Source organism: Botrytis byssoidea (assembly GCF_014898295.1).
Source record: "Botrytis byssoidea strain MUCL 94 chromosome Unknown BBYS_034, whole genome shotgun sequence".
Taxonomy (NCBI): Eukaryota; Fungi; Ascomycota; class Leotiomycetes; order Helotiales; family Sclerotiniaceae; genus Botrytis; species Botrytis byssoidea.
Window position 1 is genome coordinate 92,124 of NW_024065875.1, and position 17,067 is coordinate 109,190.

General features: G+C 42.1%; 6 protein-coding genes across 6 annotated transcripts; 3 read left to right on the forward strand and 3 right to left on the reverse strand.

Moving 5' to 3' along the window:
• Positions 1-1,646: 1,646 nt before the first annotated feature.
• On the forward strand, positions 1,647-2,844 carry EAE97_011189 (uncharacterized protein; the record flags this gene model as incomplete). Its single annotated transcript, XM_038881704.1, has 3 exons — positions 1,647-2,336; positions 2,387-2,617; positions 2,677-2,844. The coding sequence occupies 3 exons, from the start codon at positions 1,647-1,649 to the stop codon at positions 2,842-2,844; spliced, it is 1,089 nt and encodes a 362-aa protein (XP_038727436.1).
• A 2,265-nt stretch (positions 2,845-5,109) lies between these two features.
• On the forward strand, positions 5,110-5,474 carry EAE97_011190 (uncharacterized protein; the record flags this gene model as incomplete). The annotated part of the gene is made up of 2 exons (XM_038881705.1): positions 5,110-5,216; positions 5,279-5,474. 2 exons carry the CDS (start codon positions 5,110-5,112, stop codon positions 5,472-5,474), a joined length of 303 nt encoding a protein of 100 aa, XP_038727437.1.
• A 2,098-nt stretch (positions 5,475-7,572) lies between these two features.
• EAE97_011191 (uncharacterized protein) lies at positions 7,573-9,554 on the reverse strand. The gene is made up of 2 exons (XM_038881706.1): positions 9,219-9,554; positions 7,573-9,170 (listed from the first exon to the last, which is right to left on the reverse strand). The coding sequence occupies exons 1-2, from the start codon at positions 9,411-9,413 to the stop codon at positions 8,631-8,633; spliced, it is 735 nt and encodes a 244-aa protein (XP_038727438.1). The 5' UTR covers positions 9,414-9,554; the 3' UTR covers positions 7,573-8,630.
• An 819-nt stretch (positions 9,555-10,373) lies between these two features.
• On the reverse strand, positions 10,374-11,615 carry EAE97_011192 (uncharacterized protein; the record flags this gene model as incomplete). Its single annotated transcript, XM_038881707.1, has 1 exon — positions 10,374-11,615. One exon carries the CDS (start codon positions 11,613-11,615, stop codon positions 10,374-10,376), a length of 1,242 nt encoding a protein of 413 aa, XP_038727439.1.
• A 2,613-nt stretch (positions 11,616-14,228) lies between these two features.
• Positions 14,229-14,955, forward strand: EAE97_011193 (uncharacterized protein; the record flags this gene model as incomplete). Its single annotated transcript, XM_038881708.1, has 3 exons — positions 14,229-14,318; positions 14,410-14,515; positions 14,771-14,955. 3 exons carry the CDS (start codon positions 14,229-14,231, stop codon positions 14,953-14,955), a joined length of 381 nt encoding a protein of 126 aa, XP_038727440.1.
• A 586-nt stretch (positions 14,956-15,541) lies between these two features.
• Positions 15,542-16,556, reverse strand: EAE97_011194 (uncharacterized protein; the record flags this gene model as incomplete). The annotated part of the gene is made up of 3 exons (XM_038881709.1): positions 15,542-16,184; positions 16,390-16,440; positions 16,495-16,556. 3 exons carry the CDS (start codon positions 16,554-16,556, stop codon positions 15,542-15,544), a joined length of 756 nt encoding a protein of 251 aa, XP_038727441.1.
• Positions 16,557-17,067: the final 511 nt, after the last annotated feature.

A 17,067-nucleotide genomic window follows, 5' to 3' on the forward strand; every position in this document is an offset into this window, starting at 1 on the left:
ACTCAGCTGAATCTCATGTCGATATCACGACTATATACAGTACTCGATATATCAAAGCCCACTCGGACTTCCCAAATATAGAAGATCTTGAATCCATTAACAGATTCACATCTTATGGTGGAAGCTCTCGTGTGGTAAACGAAGTTGATTCGCTCGAATGAGTTTTGGTTAAGATTAGCAATGACCTTAACTGGTGCACTGGAAATTGACTATTAGTGTCCGTTGTTCGAGTGTATAACGGTTAACGAAGATTGTCTTGGTGTAGAGAGTTGAAAGGATATTGCTATGGTAAACAAGCCTCTGAAAGAGACTTATTATTATACCGACAATGCTCTCACGATATACATCACAATTAATTGTACAAGAGAGGTTATGTTTAACAACATGATGTAGATGTATAACATTGACGGTTATAAACATCACATAGCCAAATACCATTTTGTGACGAGTTTGTAAGTAGTCGAACAGAACAAATGTAGGTATGGTGCAAGAAATCACAATACTCTGAGATTTGCGGGTAACCTACGAACCATATGTTGTGGCAGTGCTAGCTCGAATGGATGGATGGCTGAAGTACCGGCTGGTAGAGCTAAAACTAGAGATGATCGGACCTGGACTTATATTAATCCGGCAGAATCTCAACCCAGTCAGCCACAATTTCCCCCATCATCATCGTTTCTTACTCACTCTATTTTATACCACGAAAGAGCCATTTTCCAATCATCATTATTCTTGTAACGCAACTCAAGGGGTATTCAGCAATCCCGAAAACCCAAGGATTGAGAATTGAATCCTTTCGCGAATGCCTTCCTTCCCGCCTTGCAGATCATGTAAGCAAATAGGCTACCCATTTATCTCATTGGATTTACGAGCACTCTCCCGGTAGGCACGATAACAATTCAGATATCTATCTAGTTATTTCTATGTTATCAACAATTCCACTTTTCTACAATATACACATCAGATATACGCGAAGCCAAAGCCTTCTTATCACGGTCGCATTCATGGTCGCTTGTTGGCCCTTGGCCTTGATATCACCGATTCATCAACCAAAGGAACCCCCACCAAATGTACGGAATCTATTTTCTCCTTCAAACTATTGATTTGAAAATGTAACCATTGTACATTACTGTGTCATAGCCTTAAAGTAGTTCTTTCTTGGTTTGGTAATCAAGCCAAATAAATTTCACAGTTTATCATTGGTAAGGTAGTAAGCCTTACGGTCCGTTCCTCTACATGATTCTGCACGAATTATTTAGCCTGTCGTTTATGGTGGTTCTTCAACTTGATTTTAGAGATGTACGCCAAGTCTGACGTGCAGACACTGCTGCGCCTATAATCGTTCTGATTTTTGGTGGGATATCCCACTCTGTTTACTCTATTATTGGCTATAAAGCCTATAAGTGTGCGCCAAACCGCAGTGAAGCGCTTAGCCGATCTCCATGGAGGGGTTATCTCGAGTTGGTAGGTGATATCTAGAAAGACTCAGCCAATTTTTGGAATATGTTTGATGCTTTTTTCTCTGTTACATCCTTTGATTTAGCCAATGTTCTTCTTATCCATACCTTACTTGTATGGAGTTTCCAGTTTTTAATCTTTCTTTACCCTTTTCATTTTAGGTTTGAGCGTTTTCTTAGAGTGATAACATGGTCTATACTGAGTCCAAATTTTCACATCTTTCATACTCTACCGTTGGTCATGGTAGGACGGATTCCCCAACATTTATCGATGATGCTTTCACTCCTATATCCGGAAATGGAGTTGCCATACCCTATCCCGTTCTACAACGAACATTTCTGTTGGACCCCACGCCCCCACCGAGTCCAGTACATCAAAAATTCAAATATCCATCATCTGCCTCTTCATCAACAATACAAGGACAGCAAGATCTCATAACATTTGACAAACTTCCAGAATGGAGTCAGGATAATCCCCATATCCACTCCGGATATCGACAAATATCTTATTCTACTTCCACCTGTTTACACTCCTGTTTCCAAATCCATAATGAAACTTTCAATATATGGTCTCATTTCATTCCTTGTATCTTATTCATTATTCTCGAAGGAATTATTATGTATTATCTCAATACGCGCTACCCTAATGCTACCGTAGGGGATCGTGTCATCTTCTCATTTTTCATTCTTTGCGCAACGATATGTCTAGGTATCTCGGCAATTTTCCACTCCCTTATTTCACATTCTCAAAAAGGCCGCGATCTATGGTTAAAACTCGATTATGTGGGGATTGTCTTTCTCATCATTGGATGCTTCATTTCAGCTGTATATATATCTTTCTTTTGTCAACAAACTTTACAATATGCTTATTGTGGAATGGTAAGCTGTCTCTTTCCTTTTTCATTTCTCTTTACTTATATAATGGATAGATTCTAGCAATGTCAAGCATGGCATTAGTTTTTCTCCTCTTACCAGCTTTTCAAGGTCATCGATGGCGTTCTTTTCGTGTAGTAGCTTTCTGTGTAACAGCTGTTTCTGTTCTCATTCCTTTCGCTCATGCAATAGCGCAGTCTGGATGGGACAAGGCGATGGAGCAATCGGGCATGCCATATTACTTTGCAGAAGCATTACTACTTTTGGTCGGGGTTGTTTGTTTTGCTGTATGTTTTCACCTTTCCTGTCTTGGAGGTGCAAGTTGCGAAGACTAATAGAAAAACAGAAACGATGGCCAGAATCGTGGATTCCAGGTAGTTTTGATTTTTTGGGTAATTCCCATCAAATATTTCATCTGCTGGTTGTGTTGGCCATGGTGTTGCATTTGGTGGGAATTTTACAGGCGTTTGATTATAATTATGCGAAAGGGGAATGTAGAGGGAATAGTTCATAGGTTGGGTTTGATATATATGGAGTTATGGAATGGTGGGAAAGGAGAGGGATTGTACCAAAAGGTTGTACAATATATATGGAGCTGTGATTCGGTTGGGTAACGGGAAAGGAAAGGGATGTATAAATTGGGAGCGACAGTTTTGGGCTGTGGTTTATACGTCAGAATTTTATTATGGTAATGTTGAGACGAATTCATGCCGAATGGGATGAATGGGACGAATTGGAATATAGACATGGGTATGGATGGATGAATATACATCGGATTGGATCGGAAAAGATAAAGTAGGATCACATACCCTCGAGGTATCTTTTCAGTGATTTATGAGGACTGAAGATGAAAGGATATGGGAATGAGGCTGAGAATAGGGAAATTATCGCATTATATCTTCAGCTTTATTCAGAAGCTGCAATGAACATCCCAAAACAAGCAATCAGTAATCCTCTCGAAGTGATATTTGGATCGATGTGAGTAATAGACTCAATGACATTAATCCAAATTCTTGAGCCCACCAATTGGTACTCGCTTCAAGCACGAATACAATGCAGCAGAGACATGAGAAGAACATATCGTATGATCTCAAAACTTACGTCTTTTCCTTTCGTTTTCTCTATACCATTACATGCGCAACTATGATCAACCCCATTTTACAACAACTACGGAGACCAAAACTATTGTCCAAAAAAAGCCTAGGAACCCGTCCCGATCTTCCCCGTTATATCTTCTTCCATGTCCATATCGTCCGATCACGAAAATCATGACTATAATGGAATCAATCTGCACACGAGATCCAGGTATCATAAATTCGACTTGACATATAACGCTTCAACGGACCCATATTCCCCGCGTGGGGTACAGATAATGTATCACGACGGAACCACGGCTTCTGGAACGTGATTTTTCCTTCCGTTGTCCCGCATACATGTTCCGGATATTGAGGCTATGGAGTTACGTACCGGATGGTAATGGGAAAATGAATCGATTCATGCCACGTTCTCATCACATGTTGAAGTGAATGTTGTGTTTTCGCGACTTCGAAGGCTAGAATGAATGCTTTTACTAGGTCGTTTCATGTGTACTCCGTATCGATAGCATGGGTCTATGCGACTACAAGAGGAAATACGGAGAGCATGACTGAGGGTGTGGTACCAATTACGTGCTTGCCCAACAAGATCGGAACACATGCCCCTCAATGTACTGGGGGAACCAAATCGGGCGCGGAAGAATCGATTGAGGGTATCATGGTCGGTATTTCTCGGTATTGGCAATGCATTCGATTACTGGCTGATTTTGCCTGGGGGTTCGAGGATCTTCCTAGAATATACCATGATACGATAACATCCCATGTGCTGTTGTATGCACGAAGGGTGATTAAGGGTGGGGCAGCTAAAGGTACAGCAAGGACCTACAGGAAGGACGAGGACGCCTTATGTGTGACGACCCAATACCATAGCCAACCGTCAAAATCAAAGGTTTGGTATGCACATTCCCATGATCAACGAGTGTTTCAATTGCTAAACAGCAGTGAGGAGTGCTGGTCACATCCACATCGTTTCATCAGCACATTACGTAACAAGGTCTGCATTCGCTCGCTTTTCACTCTCTATTCTCTTGCTAAGAATCATTCTCTAGTCACACTGGGTATCACAGGTACTCTTTACTAAATCATACCTCCGGAATATAATTGTCATGCCAATGATAGCACACTCGTTATATCATTACACCGATACACGTGTCAAGAACATTTCACAACGCGCAGCTGAAATGTCCTCCTCGCACGTTCTGTTTGGAGTGTTGGCGTTAGCCCCTGAATTCTATTCTCACATCATCCAAGTCCAAGTGGTTAAGCCCGAGGAAAGAACAGAAAGTTCACTAAGATGCAAGGACATTGTGCCCAATTCTACCTTTCAGGGCAAGATTTGCCACCTAAAGAGGCACGGTTAGTTCCGGTTGTGCAACCAATGGAATACCTATAAAGCTACATGGCACTCCTGCATTATGACATACATATATACCACACACTCTGATATCTCCTGAAAGTTTTTGATACTGTATTGTGATATCATACCCAGAGCAGATCTCAGCATACTTGTCAATTCTTATATCTCGAATCAATTCGTCGTCTAATTAAATCCAACGTTGCTTCTCATCAAATACCTTTTCATCTAGAAGCGTCTCTCTCATATTGATTTGTTCAATTATTCTTATTGGATTCAAACACTCAAGTAAATAAAGAAATAAGGCTTAATCAAAATCATTAAATACACCATGGCGAAATCATCAATTTCACCCTCATATCCATCCACGCCGTCGTCTTCCTCGTCAGCATATAAAGTAGGATCCTCAAAACCATCCCCCTCAACCTCATCCTCAAGGTAAGTCATACAAATCATTTCTCTCTCACTCCCATTAAGATCAGCATTAACACCTTTCCCAGCGTCCAGCCTCCCTCCTACAAAATTCTCTCCACCCTGATCTTCCCCAACACCCCTCAAAAACATCACACCGTTGGTCGGGGCACCCCTGGAAATGGTATCACTCCCTGGATGAACAGTGGTGATCTACGAATTCTAGGTGGACGAAGAGGAAAATTGGATCAAGTGGATCCGGAGAGTTTGACAAGTTTTTGTTGATCTTCCGACATGTGAATTATTCAGCGATGTGGAAAGAAGATTGTGGGAGATGAGTAGGTGGGCCATGGGTAGGAGGACAAAATCAAAAGAAGGGAAAATTACGATTGTATGAATTTTACGAGCAATGACCTGGAGTTATGTAAATGGAAGGGGAAGGAAAGGAATGGAAAAGAAAGATGGAAAAGTGTTTATTTTGGTGCATCACATTATTTGGAAGGGCGTTCTATGGCCTAGCTTGAGGCTCCGCATTATCAGGTTTAGGTTTGTAGGTTACTTTAGGATAGAGAGTATGTTCCATAGCGTACTCTCGCACTTGGATTTGGATTGAGGATTTGGATGGATGGGTTAGCGAGGTGTTTGGAAATTGGAATGTATTTATACTGTATGCTTCAAACGATTAATGATAAAGATACCCCGAGACTTCGAATTCATTAAATGATTTCTATATATGAGAGAGAGGCTTTGAATTTGTTCGCAAATCCAATCACATTGATCAAATCGTCCGAGACAAGGAAATCTTACATTAACTTTGCCGATCTGCAAACCATGGCGAGAAGTAATATCAGATCAGACATGCAACAAATCCTGCAACCCAACCTCTAATAATTGCCACGAGATCTATCGACATGCAACAAAAGAACTGAAAATTTAATTAGAAACATTGGGCCCTGTCATGGCATGGAATAAGATATGCAACAAAAAATTATGCTAATGATCGGTTAGGTATCGCATGCTCCGCCACGAGGACATCTCACCGCTACAATAAAACACACACAGGTTTGGATCAAACACTAACAACCTGAGTACAGTACCTCGGTCTAAATTTCGCTTTTGGTAGTTTGTGATGTGATGGTGAGAGCTAGATATGCAATAAACTCAATAGAGTGAAGTACCTTTACAACATGTGTTTATACACCGTGGCAAGGTCTCAGATACGAAATAGAATTTCGAAGTTGTTGGCACTGGTCTGCTAGGTCTAATACCACCCATGGCGGCGAAGAGACGTGCAACAAAAGAGTTGAATACAAGGGAGAGGAATGTTTAAGAGCTAAAAATAGGGGTGGTATCCCGCCACGGGGGATGTTAGATGTGCAACAGGATTTTGAGGGTTTGGACTACAGGTCTGAGCAGCTGGAATCCCGCCACCGGGGATTGCAGACGTGCAACAAAAGAGCTAAATGCAAGATACGGTAGAGCTTGAGAGCTATGATAAGTACTATTTCCCGCCACGGGGGATGGTAGATGTGCAACAAATACCCGTTAGGTCCTGGGAATTTGTTCCTAGTCCTATAATAGAGGTATGAGGTGGATATAGTGACGTAGCAAGATGTGCAACGAAAATCCCAATATAATATATAGAATTATCCTCCCCTTCTCCGTTCCCACTCCCCCATATCTACATTTAGATCAAGTAGGTTTCGGTTCCACCGTGGCAATATTAGATGTGCAACAAAAGCCGTATATATTAATTCCACCGGAGCAGGCTATCATATATACCGGAACTTCAAAGTCTGATCTTGATTCATCGGATCCAGCAGTGTTCAGTCTCATCGTGGTAAAAAAGGATATATGACATAGAAGTGCAATATGACATCCCGCCATATTCGAGTTTCAGATGTGCAACAAATCGCCAGATATTCAGGAACTGGTCTCGATGTGATGAGTTCCGTTCCGCCATGGTACAGTTTTAGACATGCAACGATAGCTGGATATTGCATAAATTTTCCAATTCTTAATGTGAAAATCGATTATGTTATTTCCAATTCCACCACGGCAAACAACGAGATATGCGACAGAATCGTGCTAATTTAGAACCTTATATTCCACCATGGGATATTGGAGATTCTCTGACACATCATACAACATCTACATCTAGGGACCAGTTCCACACGGCAACATATTGATTGATACACAACAAGATTCCCAAGATTGAAGAAGAATCTCCTATTCCGTCGCGGAGAATCTTCAGATGTGCAACAAACCGTCTATTCGAGACCTAGGTCTATATTGAAGCACTTTCTAGTCCCACCATGGAACGGCATCAGATATGCAACCCGAATCCCAAAATGATCAATATTCCACCATGGAATGGAATGGAATCAGATATGCAACAAAAGTCCAGAAGTAGCACATACCCCAACACAGAGAGTTGCAGATGTGGATCGATCTATGAATTTTAAAGTGACAGGCTCTACACGGTGGAAACTAGACATATAGGTAAGTAACCCTTATTATAATCGTAGGAAATCCAGATATGCAACAACCGAGCATCCATATTCGAAGACCGTACAAAAGAAGCTCACAAGCCCCCGTTTACCGTCATGGAAGAATCTCAGATGTGCAACAGAACCAATCCTTTCGGATACCCCAAAAGAATGAGAAGGAGATATACAATTACCCCTCGTCCCGTCGTAGAAAAGTGTTAGATATGCAACCCGAATCCCCAAAGGAATCAAGATTCCACCATGAAATGGAATGGAATCAGATATGCAACAAAAGTCCAAACCTAAGCCACCCACTTCCCACCACAGCGGATCGTACTCAATCCTGGTTCTGATCTACCTTACTACGACAGAGAACTAGTAGACTTTAACCTCCATCGCGACGAAAATCCCCGGAGATCAACAGATTCTGCAATTCTACAACGAGATTAGAGGGGACACGAAACAAAAGTCCAAAAGAACAAACTATGCTCCACAGCGGTAGAAGACTTAGATATGCAACAGAAGGTCAAGAAATAGCCCAACCTAATTCTGCGATAAAAGGTTTTGGACATGCAATATAGCGTGATCTAAAAGTCCCGCCACGGGAATCTCGGGGACCAGCGAAATACCACCGGGGGGATAGATGTAGCCAATTCCCCGTCGCGGTTAGATATGCAACAAAACCAAACCAAAGTGCCTACTGACTACCAATCTTCCACCGCGACAGAATTTCAGATGTGCAACAGAAGAGAAGGTATAGATTGTTTAGCTCCTGTATACTTGGTTATAAGTTTTCAAAACTATTTTTGTAAGATTTCAGGAAGCTTTAGCGAGTCGCGTGCCGCATCTTGCGACAATCTCGCCCGTCTTCTTTTCTATGCCAGTCTCTTTAACTGTATTGTCCGTACCCCACTGCCTCTAAACTCCCTAAACACAATAACTTCCCTTCCATCTACCCCACAACCCTTTCCATAAACAAACACCTAGCCGTCCACACCCTCCCCTCCTCATCTTTTTCAGGCCACATCCCATCCTTCATCCCCACAATCCTATACCCCCTCCTAGCATACCAATCCTGTCTCTCCACCGGCTGCTTCTCTATTTTCAGCGCAACATTCCGTTCTTCCTTCCCTGGATATTCATTCGCTATAACTTCTAGTAGTAATTTCCTCGCAGAAATCGGGGGCGAAGAGGCAAGTGCTTCGATTGTATCCATGGTTGCGCGACCTAGACCTAAGCTGCGCATGGCGCCGGAAATGTAGAGACCAGATATTTTATAGGTGGAGGGGGGAGAGGAGGAGATGGGGGAGGATGGCTGAACTTCGAGGGCTATGTGGCCGATGGGGAGGAAGGAGTGGGGTGGTGAGGGTGGGGTACGAGGGAGTGCGTTGAATGTTGTTGCTGAATCGATTAATGGTTCTGATTCCAAGGGGAATTGCGTTGTGTGGAGCTTATGAAGATCATCGCGAGAGACGGTAGTAATTGGTAGGACCTGTAGCGCACGTCAGATTTGTTGGATAATTGGAATAGAGATACGTACGATCCATTGAAGGGTAATAGCGCCCTGTCTCTGTTTTTCTCGCCATGATTCTACGTATTCTGAGTTCCAGGTACAGACTACTCGTTGGTTGAATAATCTCTCGACGTGGGACGGAGAGTCTGGATCCCAAGGAATGAGGCCGACTTTTGCGAATTTGGGGGATGGTGAGGAGGGTGTGGTGGGTGGTATGGCCATTTTTGTGTACTATGAAGGGACAATAGAAAAGAAGGAGAATAACAAGAATAGCAATTGGAGAAGAATTCAAGACTTAACTATACTATCATACTCTATCTCACCTTAACTACTTATAGACATTATGAAATGACTCATAGATTGCTTGTGATTGCTATCTAGTGATAATGAGGATTTGACTTCCACATATGATAATCCGCATATATCCTAGAATATGCGAGATCGAAACGTGACATCGAGAGAATGGGGAAAGCGTCTCTTAGCTTTAGTGAACGATATCTAATCGTAAGCACATCGGCAAGTCAGATGTCCAATTGCATCCTGGTCATTGTTGCTGGATCTGTAGATCCGGGGAGAATAGTCAATCAAGACCTACCTATAGTAGCAGGAATTTTGATCGAACCAGAGGAATTGAGGAAGGAAGTCAATGAATGTGGAAAGCTAGTTGTCGTGATGTCAATTGTAGGGCGTGCATGAAGTAAAGGTTCACATTTGATGTCGCCAGTTTTAAGTGGGTCGGATTAGAGATCAATGATTGGTTGGGCTTCCACCATTTTAAGACGAACTATTTTTCAGAAAATCCGAAGAGGGATACGGACAAGAGGCTGGGTGTTTGATATTCAGAAGAGAAAAATAGATATTTTAAGTCACGTTGAGTCAATCAAATACTTGACTTTATAAGGATATCATGACTATTTGTGAAATAAATGTAATTCTTGCCAGAGTATTGTGTGCATGCAAACGTGCAACTCAATGGCTCATATCTTCAATTGAAGTGACGTGAAGTCTATCTAGATGGGTCTTTTTTCCGAAACCAGCATCATCCGGGTGCAGTTCTGCCTCCCAAGCCCAATTTCCGAAACGCCATCGCTATGTAAATGTAAAAGCAAATCTTCAATCATAGTTCCATAAACAAAAAATATCCCCCGATGAAGAATGAGAAGAGTATTCCCTCCACATCGTCTATAACCAGACCAAGTTCCCAACTGCGACCACTCCAATCATAGCCCACATCCATTCCCAATTCTTCCACATTCCCAAACCTAGAGAGCTGGCACCGCTTTTGGAATCACTACTGGAATCACTACTGGCGGTTAAAACACTCGTACTAACGTTTGTCCTTCCCGTAGTTTTCCCATAAATTCCATTCATGATATCCGCGGTGTCGATACTAGGTCCTACGTTGAAGAAATCTACCAGGATAAAAGTTGGTTTGACGCCCCACTCGCTCTTGCACTGCTTTGCCTGAGTTCCCAGTGCACCTGTTGTGTTGGTAGCGGCGGAGTTTGTTGTAGTGATATTGCTTACATCTGGGATTGTGATACCAAATGATTGAGCTGTATCGGCGAAATGATTGATGAGACCCATGTAATTAGATGAGACAGCGGCAGAGGCAGAATCGACGCTGCTAGGACGTTGGAGAGTACAATTGAAGGCATCTAGAGACAGAACCCCAAAGTAGGTTTCGAATACGTATGTAAATTCTGGAAGGAGATATGGATATGTGGAATCATAGTCAATGCTTGCAATGAAAGTAATCAATCTCGTATTAGCAGTGATGAGGGTTTGAAGGGTTGGCCAAGTAGCGATTGGTGCAGTGGTAGAAGTAGGAGTATAGCCGTAAGTATCGATACCGGAAGATGAAAAGACGGATCCGAAGGTAGCGGCTGATTCATCGTCGGAGTTAACAAGGAGCAGAGTGACAACTTCGTTAGTATTGGCATCCATCCATGTTTTGATTTCTTTGAGAAACGTTTCAAGACTACCACCATCAAGGAGTAAACAAGATGTGTGACATAGTTCTAAAGTTCCGTTCGAGTTATGAACCTGTGCTTGGAGCAACCTAATACCGGCGGATAGAGCAACAGTAGCGTTGTAAAATTGATTCCCTGATGTTGAATACCCAGTCGTGGAGTCTCGAAGGAATGCAACGTCGTGAGCACCCATATGTGTTATGTTATTGTAGTTTCGACTACATAGTTCTGGTGAGTTATTACAGGCAGTCGTGCTTGTTGATACTGCTTTAGCGACTGATACGGAACTAGCTGATGATGTAGCTGATGTTGCAACTGCAACAGATATCGACGACGATGATGATTCTTGACCTCCGAATCCTCCATATCCTCCACCACCATTTTGAGGCATGGCCTGCGAAGAGCTAACCAAAGAGAGAATTGCCGCTGCGGCAAATGCAAATGACCGCATATTGAATGTAGTAAAGAATTTCCACGAGAATGAGATAAAGATCCTTCGTTCGAAAGAGTGGTAAGGCTATAAAACGTGTTGCTTTTGAAGAAATATGACAAAGAAAACACCACAAGTGCTCAACAACAGATATATGAGAAAATTCAAACACCCAAAAATAAAAGTGAAAGAGGCTTCAAAGGTATGGAGAACTTTTGATCAAAGTAAATAGATTACCCATATATGAAAACTAGGGAATACGTTACGACTCGCCTCGTTCTACTGCGCCTCGTTGCCTCTTTCAATTAATTCTCTTGAGATTGCCGTAAGCCAACAACATTACGAGTCTTGGAAAAGTGGGCCTCATCCGTATTTGAGTAAGAATTAGAAAGGAGAACTTCCAATCAATACTTCTAGATCTGCATGAAACGATGGAAAAGTCCCGGTTTGAGGATGGTATAGGATGTCACACCGGGTGATGCTTGTTCAAGTCCAATCGTTTATAATGACGTTTGAGGTTGGTGAGAGAGCGAGGATCTTTGCATGTCAAAAAAAAAATTGGCTGGAAAGATACGAAAATCTTCCTAGAGCCGTTTCTATTTTTATCCTCAATTGAGGCGTCGAGAAGTCAATGCATTGACCCAAAAAAGTGTAATCGCTACAGTCGGCGTCGCGGAAGATAACGAGGACAACTGATTAAATTGACCAATGTGAGCTTTCTCTATCACGCAACAATGGAGAATGATCTTCAAAGGTTGCAGCTGGCCCTTGAGCTGGACCTGCCACCAGCCCACCTGCCAAAGATATCAAGTGGGTGAAGTTGTAGTTGAAGAAGGCTGAAGATGTTGATCTTATGCCAACCATATGCAAGTTCTAGCCACCGGGAATACCCCTTTCCCCGAAAAGATCTAGTCTAGTATAGTAGGTAAGCAGACAGGAGACTAATAACACCATGGACAAAAATCAATGTACCAGTATCAAATATTAATAATCTTTGGCTGTACGAAAGTATACGATATCAGACCTTCCAGATGAAAGCTCTACGAGTCTGCCTCGCCCATATATGTTAACCACATCGAAATCTGTAAGAGATTAGAGAATTTCCCATCTTCTCCACTCTATGCCGAGTCTACCGGATTCAAACCAAAGATCAGACCAGGCAATCCACAATTCATCAAACAACATCCGCTCGATGCTTCTCCTCCAGATTGTTCGAGGTTCGACAATTTTGTTCTTTCGCGGGGTAAACAGGTACTATGTCAAATATGTACGAAGTAACGAATGATACTGTTTGATGGCTGATTACCTGAAAGCGGCAGTGAATCTGGATGATTAGAAAATGATTCATCGGAAAGCCGAATGGAGAAATGGATGAAACTCGTGTATGCTCACCCTGGCACGAGTTTATTAGTAGGGACGGCCATGATGTAAGGTTGGGATCGTCCACCAACAACTGTCATTTCAAGTGAAATAAACTTTACCCCTTATCACGTGCGATTTGGACGACGAAATATCTTTTATGGGCTAATGTCGATTCGTTATATTCCTGATCTTCTCTCTTACTTCGTACATGTTGAAGTATTAAAGACATACCACAGTGTTAAGTTTTCGGCAGTCATGACATTGAAAATATTGTGTTTTGATGTAATAGCACTGTTGAGATACATATATTCATCTACACAGTTCTCGTGTTTGTTGAAGCCTTAAATTTTTCTCGCTTTATATAGTCGGCTATCTGTGATTGTAGCGCAGTACACAATTCTCGTTGAGATCCTACACAGTGCTTTCTCGTGTTTCTCATCCACAATTGGTATGCTTCATTGGGTTCTCGCGATAGCCATATTACATTTGGCATATATTTGAGTGCTAACTAGGTCTTTCTGAATTTATCCTCTTTCTTCATGGTCTAGGATTGGCTCAAAATTTGATAGGGAGGATGGAGATGACGGGCTAGAGAGCGGAGGGGGAGGGGGTTAAAAGGAGAGGGAGAAGTTGAGAAGAGAGCCGAGCAACGGAGAGTGAAGTAGTAAAAGGACGCATAGATACACAATAACAAAGAGAAAAGAAACAGAATTCACTGCAAAGGTGATGTAATAAAATAATATATATATAATACCACTATTCTGTATATCACTTCCCCAGAGCAATTGATCAGCCATAATGTCTTAAACTAAAAAGACCCTTCAAAATCTCTACAAACAGTGAGGAAATATTCCAACCTACGCTTTAAATCTATCCTTGAGTGAAAGGCCTGCAACACCAACTTCCAATTTACACATATAAATCTACATACATAAACGAAGAAAGCCAAACAAAAACTCTACCATCTGTATCTGTTGATCCTTCAAGAATCAATCAAGCATGAAGGAATAGCGGGGTCGTCGCTTTGGAAAATAAGATAAATAAGATACCCCGCATCACGTGTCAATTGCTCATCTCTCACTTCGAATTCGCATTCCCAACATCGATATCGTTCTTCAACATCTGTCTAGTATCGCCTTCCAACAGGAAAAAAGCTCACATCCATTTCGAAAACTTCAAATATTTCTAATATCCCACATCACATCACATCACATCTCACATCCTAAACCGGCTTCCTTTCCATCACACAAAATAAAACATACAAAAACCACAATGGCCTCCTCGTCTTCCGACAGCAGCGCAATCGATTATGTGAATCTTCCTACACCTCCCAGAGCCGTTGCGGATTTTTGTTTGATTCCCGCATGTCCCCTTTCAATTTTTTCCTTCTCTTCTCTTCTTTTCTTTTCTTATTCCCTCTCTCTTATCCAGCCACCCAGCTAACACACCATAGATCGGTACACCCACCGCATCGGTATCGAAAGAAGTAGCTGCTGTTCAGCGATTGATGAAAGCTAGTGGGTTGAGTTATAGTATGCATTCTGCTGGTACGACTGTTGGTATGTAATTTCTTCTTAGATGCTTGCAACTTGTAAAGGGTTTCGATCTCGGGATGCCGGAGTTTCGAGACGGAATCATTGTGATGAAGGGGTGGTTTGAAAGGTTTCATGAAATGGAGCTTTCTGGTTATGGAAGTCTTGCAAGCGCAAGCTCGAGTGGAATTATACTATATAGAGAGAGATCATAGTAGAAGAAATCACACTTCTGATTCATAAACAATCAAATATAATACTAACCACTCACCCCTCACATAGAAGGTACCTGGGACGAAGTAATGCGCCTGATAGGTCAAGCCCACACGCTCGTCCATCAGAACGGTGTTTTGCGTGTTCAGACTGATATTAGAGCCGGTACGCGGACAGACAAGGAACAGCATTTTGCGGAGAAGGTTACCAAGGTTAAGAGTTTGCTTGCTGGGGAGGAAGATGGTGGGAAGTAGAGAAGGGGGAAAGGGGGTCGGATTGAGAGGTTGATGAATGAATGATAAGCGAGGGGTTTGGGAGTTGCAAAGTCGAGAGCTGAGAATACCTGAATCGCGTTGAGGACTTGAAGAAAAGCACAGCGAATACCTAGGATTGAATAATGAATTGCAGTATACTTGGTTCGTGAATGCTACAGGTTGGGGCAACGAGGGTTGAGGTTAAGAAGCGTGAAAAATATTCATAATGTGTGTGAAAATAATAAAACGATACAACGCACGGTTTTGATCAAGGGTACATATAGGGCTGTACTTGCTATATCTTCGAATTACAAACATGGTATCTACATCATGAAAAATATCTTTTGGTATTTTCTAATCGACTCAGGATATCGCATTGATACTGTCGATATACTTAGGGCCCAAGTATTGTTTTTTTTTGGCACAGTGTATTTGCTGGCGAGCATGACCGGGACGATGTTAATTATTCGGATTGTATCAAATATTCGATGGACATCGTTCAAGTGTGCTGGAATATTCAATGAACATGTTCCATGGTCGATCTTGACATCCAGAATATTTCTCCGTCTTTCTTATCCATCTGTACTCATTTGGCCTTCACCGCACCAATCGTGGTTTGAATAGAATTAATTTTCGTCTCCAAAAACTCCGCCTTCTTCGCCTCATTCAGCCAAGGTATTTCGATTTCCCCCACACAATCTCGGATTAAATCAATCAAAGCCTTAGAATCTGGAGCATCGTCCAGAATTCCAAGGAACGAAACTCTTGGTAGACCGAGGGCTGTTGCTATCCGGGTTTCGGATCCTTTAGGTAGTTGTACTAATCTTGTGGGTGGTTTGGTAGGGTATGCTTTTGAGGCTGTGTTAAGGAGCTGGGGAAGATGAGAGTTGAAAATTGGGTGCTGATTGGAGCGGGCGACGAAGATGGCTGAGAAATGAGCACGGGGTGGGCTTTGAGTACTGGAGTCGACTTCGTTAGATTGGGGCCGAGTTTCTGGTCCGATGTTGAGACTTTCTTTGGTCTCAAGGCCTCTTTTGGTTGATTCCTCTAGCATTCGATGGATACTATTAAGGCCTGTGAATATATAGGAAGATATTTCAGGCGATGAAGGAATATCTGAGGGGATCTCATTTTCTGACTTCAGGTCTCTTCTCTTGCGCTTCTTGCTTCGCTTTCCTTTAGATGGAGTAATGTGATTGGAACGATATGCACCAATGGGGGACAGTAAACTGCAAAAACTATTAGCCTTGTAATCACTATGGACTTGGCATTGCTTTCGAAGAATTCTTGGATAAATACTGCAGAACTCTCTGCACTCATGTCCTGTCTGGGCAATTTCAAGGAGAGGAGCGACGTCAAGAAGAATCTCCTTGTAGTATAAATCAATGAGTGTAAGATAATTTCAGGTTCTTGTGCATCAGGTTATTTACACACCTGCATAGAAGTTCCACAATGGTTTCTTGATCTTTGAAAGATACTTGTGGCCTAAAATTTCGGATTAATATTGCTCCAATACAATAGCATTGAATATTTACTAACCAATTAGGTAATGTAAATGGAGTATCCAATTCATAAATGGTTTTGGATTTTCTATGATCCATTTTTTCCTTTCCCTTCCTCGGGGTGGAAACAATGAGAGAGGTAGATGGCTATTTTGAAGGGTGGATATACTAGATGAATTGTGAAGATTGAGTTTTTCTATAGGACTATTCGGTTTGATTGATTTCAACTCATTTGATCATGTGATGCATATATGTTTGTATCGTGATGCCGATTGATACTTGTACTGTAGTATGTAAATGAGCAATATGTGATGCAGATGTTCAAAACCCTATGGAGTATTTGATGCATCGGTAGACTAGATAAAACGAACGTACTAGCTTCCACTAAACACAATCGGGCTTAGCAGCTGCACAGAATTCTGCTTCTCTAGTGACGCACTCATACCTCAGGCTGCAATTTCTGTGTTTGGCGCGTGAACTTTGTCACCTTGAACTCTCAAAGCCTTGCCACTTTTACACTTTGTCTCTAGGCAGCCTCATCCAATGTCAATTTCATGAGGAGGAATCGCGATAGTCCTTGCCGCTTTAACACACACGTCAAGAGTGATGG